At 53.1% G+C, this 8,885-nt stretch overlaps 1 protein-coding gene across 1 annotated transcript in view; it reads right to left on the reverse strand.

Moving 5' to 3' along the window:
• Positions 1–8,885, reverse strand: part of CUNH1orf167 (chromosome unknown C1orf167 homolog) — a gene marked incomplete at its 3' end in the record, with an annotated part of 21,113 nt that overhangs the window by 9,412 nt on the left and 2,816 nt on the right. The window contains exons 5-10 of the mRNA XM_027770675.1: positions 7,867–8,054; positions 6,883–7,060; positions 3,966–4,141; positions 3,369–3,543; positions 1,364–1,523; positions 169–377 (exon numbers count right to left, since the gene is read on the reverse strand). Coding sequence (XP_027626476.1) covers positions 169–377; positions 1,364–1,523; positions 3,369–3,543; positions 3,966–4,141; positions 6,883–7,060; positions 7,867–8,054 — 1,086 coding nt within the window. The remainder of the gene's footprint in view (positions 1–168; positions 378–1,363; positions 1,524–3,368; positions 3,544–3,965; positions 4,142–6,882; positions 7,061–7,866; positions 8,055–8,885) is intronic.

Genomic DNA, 8,885 nt, shown 5'->3' on the forward strand with positions numbered 1-8,885 from the left:
AAGAGCGAGGACTCAAACCCGAGACTGCAGTCCAGTTCCCCAGATTATGCTGTTACTGTCCTGGGTGTGCCCTGGTCCCATCACCAGAACCTGCAGCGGAATCCTGGGTCTCCCCAGTGGACCCTGGCCCTTCCCTCACTACGGTGCCCCACCCCAGCTCTCACTCACGTTGCCAGCGGGAGTGCCAGCCGTGTAGGGCATCTCATGCCAGTCCCCGGTCCTGCTCCTGGGTCCACTGTGTCACCTCCTACAACTGCATCAGCCGCCACCGCCACAGGCCCAGTGCAGTCCTGCATCTCCGATCCTGGGCCCAGCGGGCAGCCATTTCTCTCCGGGTCCCTTGGGTTGTTGTCCAGTGGCTCCAGGTGAGGAGGATGCTGGGAAGGGGAGTGTCCACCCTGAGAATGGCCCCTGCCATTACAGGTCAGCTCATCCCTCCTCACCCCTCCCCTCAGCATTAGGAAGGGCCAGGGGTGACTCTTCTCCTGGTGTGCATCATGCAGGAGGGTGGGTCGCTGGGGACTAGAGTGACAAAGCACCTCTCTGATGGTCACAATGACAGGAGGTGGGGATGGGATGGGACCCCGGATCCCCAGTGCCCTGTCCTGTGTTCAGTCACCAGCCATCAATACCACTATGGACAAGTGTCTGCCAGGGCCGTGCACATCCCTGCCTCACTGATGCCCGTAGCAGTGAGACTATTATTATCTCCACCTCACAGGTAGGGGGACCGAGGCACTGGGAAGTGGAGCAACTCCCCCAAGACCACACAGCCAGTGAAGGGCAAAGCTGGGATTAGAACCCAGGCAGACCACCTCTTAAGCACTGTGCTATGACTGAATGAATGAACCCCAGCTGTGAGATCCCCAAGAGAAACAACGACCCTGCAGAGTGCCCGTCCCCCACCCCACTGCCTGACAGTAGGACAGAGAGGTTGAGAGGCCCTAGGCTAGGGGCCCAGCTGACTGCAGTGTAAGAAGGAAGCTCCAGGATGCAGACCTAAGGGGATGCTGCAGTGAGGGCCAAGGAGGGATGGAAGAAGGGCTGGAAACAGGAAATCCACAGGCTGGTGGCAGCACCACCTGTCCTAGGCCCACCCACCTGGGGAAGTGCCCTACAGCTTCTGCAGGGTGAGTTGGCACCATCTCACTGCACCCTGGAACTGCCGGGCCCGTGCCTGCCAGAGCCGAAGGCACCGCCCCTGCTGCCACCACCCAGCTGCCCAAAGAAAGGTCACCCAGAGTGTCTCCAGGAGGGAAGGAGCCCTGGGAGCCTGGGAAGGAGGCGTGGAATCCTGGGTTGCCGGGGCCCCGCTTCATCCCTACCTCCGCCCACCTGCTCCTCCCCAGCCCGTGCTCTTCACCTTCTCCAGCGAGCCATCTCCTGCTGGGATGCTGCCCAGGGGCTCCAAGGCCAAGGAGGCGTGGGCCTTGCCTGAAGGGGAGGCTGGACCCCACACCCTCAAGCGCCACTGCCTCACGACGTGCCGCATCATCCGCTTCCGTGTGCCCTGGACCAAGGAGCTGCAGAAGGGGCAAGTGAGTCTGGCCGGGGCAGGGCTGCCAAGCAGGGAGCTCCCCCTGTGCCCCTTCTGCTTCATTACACAAGAAATAAGAAACTGAGGCTCAGCGGGGTAGGCAGCCTGCTCTGATTCACACTGGAGTTCAGGGGCCAGAAGTTCCCTGTGGTGAGACGGCCTCAGTGCTCCCTTCCCCAAGCCATCCCCAGTTCTGGCTTAGTGGCCTGGATGCAGCCTGAGCCTGCAGACTTTCCAGAGCTCCCTGGGTGACTCTAGAGAGCAGCTGAGGCTGGGCTGACGTTCCACCTGCATCGTCTGCCTGAGCCCTGCCACGCTCCCGGGGGGGCGGGGGTGATGGTGGTGGCTGGGAACCATGCACTGATCGGGTGGTCCCGGGCCCCAGACCCAGGGATCCCAGACTCCAGAGCCTATGTGCACAACCATTCCAGTGCCTCTGCCTCTACTCAGTTATCAAGAGGGGAAAACAACCTGGGGGACATCATTTCCCCAGGCTCCAAGCAGCACCAGACCCGGGGCTCGTCTAAGCCAGCAAGGCAGCCCTGGGAATGCTGCAGGAAGATGCCAGCTGTGCCCTGATGCCCGAAGGCCTGAGGATGGGAGGGCTCTGTGGTGACCTGAGCTCCCCTGGAGGTCCAGGGGTACACTGAAAGACACTGAGTGGCGCCAGCTAGCAGGGTGGTGGTTACGGCAGCTGGATTCCACATGACCAACTGTGTGACTCTAGTTCCAAACCTGGTGGCTTGAAAAATGTGCCAGACACATGTCTGTGTGTGCTCAAAATCCCGAGAGGAGAACAGAGGAAAAGGGACCGCAGTGTGGCCATCCCTCCTGGGGAAAGCTCTCTGGCAAACACATGTGCCCTAGAAAAAAACTTGAAAGAGACTGAGAGTCCAAGTAGACCAACCGAGTATGGGGAGGGATGTCGGGGGTGCAGATTTCAAGGGCAGAGTTCTTTTTGAGGGGTTAAAAATCATTTATTTGTTTAATTTTCTTTGCTGTTATTATTTTTAAACTTGATTAGTGAGAGACAGAAAAAGGGAAAGTGAGAAAGCAAGCTACCAGATCTGGGCCTTGAACCATGGTCAGCCATGTGGGAGTCCAGCACCATAACTACCACACCACCTGCTGGCTCCAAGGACAGAATTCTTAACCCTGCAACTGCTGGCCTACATTCCTCCTGATATTCCATCCGGGAAGCTCCTCCCTTTTGACCTCATCACCAGTCTGGGCTCAATCCCCCCAGTGACTGTCTGTGTAAAGGCAGCACTGAGGTCTCCCTCGGGGGACCTTCCGGCTCCAGACTGACAGTGTGATGTGGGGTAAGCTGCTTACCCCTAGGCCTCGGTTTCTCAGTTTTTGTGTAATGAAGCAAATGTGGTGAGGGTAAGAGCTCTGCCCCCTGGCTCTTTCCTGGCTCCTTTTCAGTGTTCATTCCATGTCTACAGCATGCCAAGCACCTGCTGGGTGCTGGGGAGACGGTAGACAGGAGGCAGCCCTGGTTTCTGCCACCCGGGGACTTGTACCCCCTGGGGAGATGGGTGAGTGGCAGCTCCATTTGGCTTGCAGCCGCCTTGGCAGAACTTCACGTCTGTGTCCACGGCAGCCCCATGACCCCCTGTGTCTCTGCTCAGTCCATGTCTGTGTCCCTGGACCACCTCCCAGAGCCTGACATCCACTAGGCGCCACAGTGGGCCAGGTTCCATGCTGGGACCATGGAGAGGAGAGGGATACAGCCCGTGCCTATGGAGCACTCCTCCGGGACTGGCACTGCCTACAGACCCACCCTGTGCCCCAGGCCAACCCAAGGTCACAGCTCATGGACACCTACTTGGCCCGCTGGTGCAGGGAAAGCCTCGTTCTCCAGAGCAGCAGTACCCGGAGGAAGGCCAGTTTCTGGCAGGATTCCTGCAGCGAGCTCTGGGGCAGTCCCTGGGTTTGAGCCAACATCCTGTGGTGGCTGGCTGCGGTGGCTTCAGGGGCTGAGCTGCGGAGCACTAAATTAGCTAAGAAGCAACCAGAGTGAGTCAGCCGAGTCCCGGCTGACCTCCCTCTGCCCAGAGCCATTGGTAGCCATTGATAGTTGTTACTTCAGGCCCCTGCGTGGGACCTCTCCCCTCAAGGGCAGTGCCCCTTCCCTCACCTCCAAGCCCTCCCTCCAGGCTGCCTCAGAGATCCCATCGTCCCCAGTCAAGTGGGATGTGGGTAACCCAGCACTTGGGAGAGGGCAGCATGAGGAGGTGGGGGTGGGAATGTGGTCCAGCCAAGGCCTCCCAACTTTGGGGACCCCTCCTGGACCCTCAGGCCTGACAGACTGCATCCTGGGAAAGCTTCCAATTCTACCACCGCCCACCACAAGAATCCCCCTGAAGGAGGGGCAGGTTTGCTGGGATGGGAAAGGGAGCCCCTCGGCCCAGTACTTGCTCACCCGCCTTCTGCCAATGGAGGGATAGCTGGGTCACCTTCGCCCCATCTGAGGCCCGAAGCTGCTTCATCTGCACCCACTGTCTCAGGCACGTCCTCAAGGTCCCTGCCTGGCAGTTAGCCAAGTGGTCCCGGTACCGGGCCCATCTTTGCATGAACTGCTGCCAGGCCCCGAAGCACCTGGGAGGACCGGGAGGAAGTAACTATACCAGTCTCAGTGACCGATGGCTGTGCCTGTCACGTGCCGGACATGCCACCAAGGCCTGGGGCCAGTCATTTCATCTCTCTGAGCCTCAGTTTCCTCCTTATAAAAGGGGGCTACCACAGGTCTGGTGTGCCACCCGTTTGTTCAGATGCCTCCAACCTGGCCGCCTGCATCCACTCTTGCCCCACTCTGGTCAATTTCTGCTTGAACAGAATGATATTTTACCAGTCTCAGAATGAACCCTCGTACTTGTCTGCTAATTCTTCCAATGACAGCTCCTTTGCTCTTAACGAATTAATAATCAATTTCGATATGTGGGCCTTACTTAGATCCTGATTCAAACAAACACGAGATATACTGCTAACTTGAATAGTGACCAGCTGTGTATTGGTATAAAGGAATTATTGTTCTTTTTTTTAGGTGTGAGAATTGCGATTATGGTTCTTTTTATGAATGATATATATTTATTATGAGGTTTTTTTTTTTAATTTGACCAGAGAGAGAAGGGACAGCTGGTGGTGTGGTGATTAAGGGGCTGGACTCCCATATGGCCAACATGGTTCAAGTCCCAGACCTGGCAGCTTGCTTTCTCACTCTTCCTCTCTCTCCTTCTCTTACTGCTCAAATATAATAATAATCATAACAACAAACAAAGTTAAATAATTCTTTTTTTTTTGAGAGGAATATTTTTGCTATAGGGCATATGTGCTCGCTGAAGACACAGAGAGCGGCAGAGAGAAAGAAAGCAAGAAATCACCCCCCAGGGGGGATGGCCATGCCACAATCCCTTCTCCTCCATTATTCTCTCAGGATCTTGGGCATGCACGCACACGCGTCTGGCATGAGTTTAAGCCACCAGGTCCAAAACTCAAACCACGGTCGACCATGTGGGAGTCCAGCAACATGACCATTACACCATCTGCTGGTGCACATAAATAATTCTTATTTTTTATTTTTTGAAGAGGTTTTTGCGATAGGGTGCATGCACTCGCCAGACAGACAGAGAGAGACTGAGACAGAAAGAGAGAAATCACCCCCCAAGGAGGATGGCCATGCCGCAATCCCTTCTCCTCCATTATTCTCTCAGGATCTTGGGCATGCACGCACACGCGTCTGGCATGAGTTTAAGCCACCAGGTCCGGTATTCGAACCACGGTCGACTATGTGGGAGTCCAGCGACATAGCCGTCATGCCAACTGCTGGTCCCAGTAATTCTTTTTAAAAAGTATATTTTACAGAGGAATACAAAAATATTTATGGGTGAAATGGTCTGATGTATGAGATCTGTCTCAAAAGAACTTGAAGAGAGGGGTCAGCCATTAGTGTAAATGGCTATGTCGCTGGATTCCCATGTAGCCAACCGTGGTTTGTGTTCCGGACCTGGTGGCTTAAAACTCACGCTGGGTGCGTGTGCGTGTGTGCTCAAGATCCCAAGAGGATAATGGAGGAGAAGGGATTGTGGCATGGCCATCCCCCCTGGGGGGTGATTTCTCGCTTTCTGTCTCTCTGTCTTTGTCTGTCTGGCCAGCGCACGTGCCCTATAGCAGAAAAAAAAAAAAAAATCTAAAAAAAGAACTTGAAGAGGGAAAATATTTGGGGTACACAAAAAACCAGCTTGCCTAGGAGGTTGGTTTTGTTGAAGCAGGTGATTGCTATGCTGGGGCTTATTATTCTATTCTTTTTACTTTTGTGTAAGGTAAGAATGTGCTCTAGGCCCAGCTGTAGTGGTGCAGGTGGTACGGTGCCACCGAGCAATGCTGGAGCCATATAGGAAGGCCCCAGGTTCAGATCCTGGGTCAACCGGAACATGCCAGGTGTTCCTGTGGGTGCACCTGTGATCTTGACCAGCTGGAAGTCTGGGGGTACGAATTGCATGTGGTAAGATCCTGTTAGTTATACCTGTCTTTCTTTTCCCTCTCTCTCAAAATAAATAAACTTTAAAAATATATCCCTAATGTCTGGCAGGTGGCATGGCGGTTAAGGGTGCTGGACTCCCACGTGGCTGACCTGGTTTGAGTCCAGAACCTGGCAGCTTTCTCTTTCTCTCTGTCTCTCTCTGGCCAAACTGAAGAAGAATAATAATAAATAAAGTTGGGACCAGCAGTCGGCATAATGGCTATGTTGCTGGACTCCCACTTAGTTGACCGTGGTTCGAGTCCCAAATCCGGTGGCTTAAACTCATGCCGGGCACATGTGCGTGCATGCCCAAGATCCCGAGAGGAGAATGGAGGAGAAGGGATTGCGGCATGGCCATCCCCCCTGGGGGGGTGATTTCTCGCTTTCTGTCTCTCTGTCTGTCTCTGTCTTTCTGGTGAGCGCACATGCCCTGTAGCAAAAACCTCTCCAAGAAAGAAAGAAAATAACAAATAAAGTTAAATAAACACTTATTAAAAATACTTCTGAATAAAACGTTAACCACAAGAGAAGAAAGAAAACTTAATAGAGGTCTGTTCCCCTTCTTTGTCCGACCCCTGACTCAGACGGCATCTCCACACCCTTAGACTGCTAATATCCTGGTTATTCTGTGATGGTGGGCAGAGCCAAAAGTAAGTTTTGACTAAAACCAGACCCCAGCCTGGGGCAGTCCAGCCATCTTAGGTGCACCTGTACATGGAAGCTGCTTTCCTTTCTTATTCACATCCTTGTCTCTCAACACTGGAAGGAGACAAGAGCTGACTTACAGGGAAGGGGCTGCCCTCTTCCACGTCCCCCCTACCTGCACAGCCAGACTCTCTGGTGCTCGGAGTCCAGTGGGACCACCTGGGCCATATCTGTGGCATGAGGGCGCCAGGCCTGGGGAGGCTTCTCCATGCTCTGGGTCCTCCCTGTGGCCTCCCTGGGGAGCCCCCTCTCTGGCATGGCCTGTTCCTTTTGATGGCACCGAAGGAGGAAGACTGAGGAGGGAGGAAGGAGAGAGAGGGAAAAGAGAGAGTGAGCACAGTATTGGAGCCAGGAGAGCCACTGAGCCCGGGGACACCAGTTGTTCCCAGCTCTGAGCCATGCAGCCTCTGGTGGCATGAGGAAGGTATGTCTAGCTCCAACTCTCCAGCCTCGGGTGTGGGCCTGCATCAGGGTCAGCGGCACACAGCTGCAGGAGGTGCTTCTCTCATGCTGCGTGTCCCAAGGCTGGTAGTTTAACACCTCTGGGCCTCAGGTCACAGTCAGCAAGATGGGCACAATACCTTGTGAAGACTTATATGAGATTGTGTCTGGGAAGTTGCCACAAAAACACTCACTCGGAGCTGGCACGTGGCGTGGTGGTTAAGGGCGCTGGACTCTCACATGGCCAACTGTGGTTCAAGTCCCAGACAGCTTGGTTTCTCACTTTCCCTCTCTGTCTCCTCTCTCTCTCTCTCTCTCTTTCTCTCTTACTCTCTGCCCCTCTCTAAAAATAGATAAGTTAAATAAAATAATTATTTAAAAAATAAAAAACAAGGGGCTGGTAAGTGGCATGGCGGTTGGGGTGCTGGACTCCCACATGCTTTCAGTCCTGGACCTGGTAGCTTGCTTTCTCACTTTCCATTTCTCTCTCTCTCTGTCTTTCTCTGATCAAATTAATAATAATAACAAATAAAATTAAAGTAATTCTTAAAAACAACTAAAAAAAAAAACAAACCACTCAGGGTGCCCTGCCCTTCCCCATGTGGGTGCTCAGGCCCTGCCTGGCCTGCCACCATTTCCCAGGATTTCAACCTCTCACCAGCCAGCTGTTGCAGGGCCTGCAGGATCTGCAGTCTCCTGTCTTCGCTCTCTGGTCTCCGCCCAGGATACAACAGAATCCTCCAGGCTTCCTCCTCCTCCACCTCCTCCAGATTCCCTGGGCTAGGAGTGAAGTTGTCCAAAGAGAAACAGGGTGCCAGCACACGGTGCCAGCCCATGCACCAGGGCCTGCAGCAGGCAGTGGGGCAGAGAGGCGCTGAGCCATCACCTCCACTCTTCCAGACACTTCATTTTATTCCTGATTATAAAAGCTATTTGGAGGGAGGTACCTGCTTTTGCTTTGTTCTCTTTTACACTATTTGGATATATTTTTTTTACAACAAACACGTATTAAGATAAAAAGAATTCAAATCTTTTTTTACCTTTTTAAATTTTGCCAGAGGGCACATATACTTGTCAAAGAGGACAGAACAGAGAGAGAAAGCATCATCCGGTGGGGTGTAGCCATGGCATAATCCCTTCTCTTCCATTTTTCTGTCTTGTCTGGATTTGGGGCACACATGCACACATGCCTGGTGTGTTTTTCAAGCCACTGGGGCCGGGATTTGAACTGCTCTCAGCCACGTAGGCTGCAACTTCCTTAACCATTTACTGCACTGTGGAACTGCTCCAAGATACTATTATTTTTGTTCTCCTTTTTTTTTTTTTATGTAACATTCTCATAATCATTTTTCCTATATGTATAAATTCTGTGCAAATGCCCATAAAACTACTTCCAGGAAGGGGAAAATGTTGGTGGGGAGAGCTCTGAAATTAGTTTATATACTTCCAACTATTTTGAATGCGTTTTCAAATCAAGCATGCATTACTGTTAAAATTAGACATAAAACTGGGATCAGATCAGCAGATGGTGTAACGGTTATGTCACTGGGCTCCCACATAGTCAACCACAGTTCAAGTCTCACACCAGGTGCACGTGCATGCAGGCCCAAAATCCCAAGAGAGAATGGAGAAGAGATTGCGATTGTGGCCATCTCCCCGGGCGGGGGCGGGGGGGCG

This window comes from Tupaia chinensis, unplaced genomic scaffold (genome assembly GCF_000334495.1).
Source record: "Tupaia chinensis unplaced genomic scaffold, TupChi_1.0 Scaffold000146_1, whole genome shotgun sequence".
NCBI lineage: Eukaryota > Metazoa > Chordata > Mammalia > Scandentia > Tupaiidae > Tupaia > Tupaia belangeri.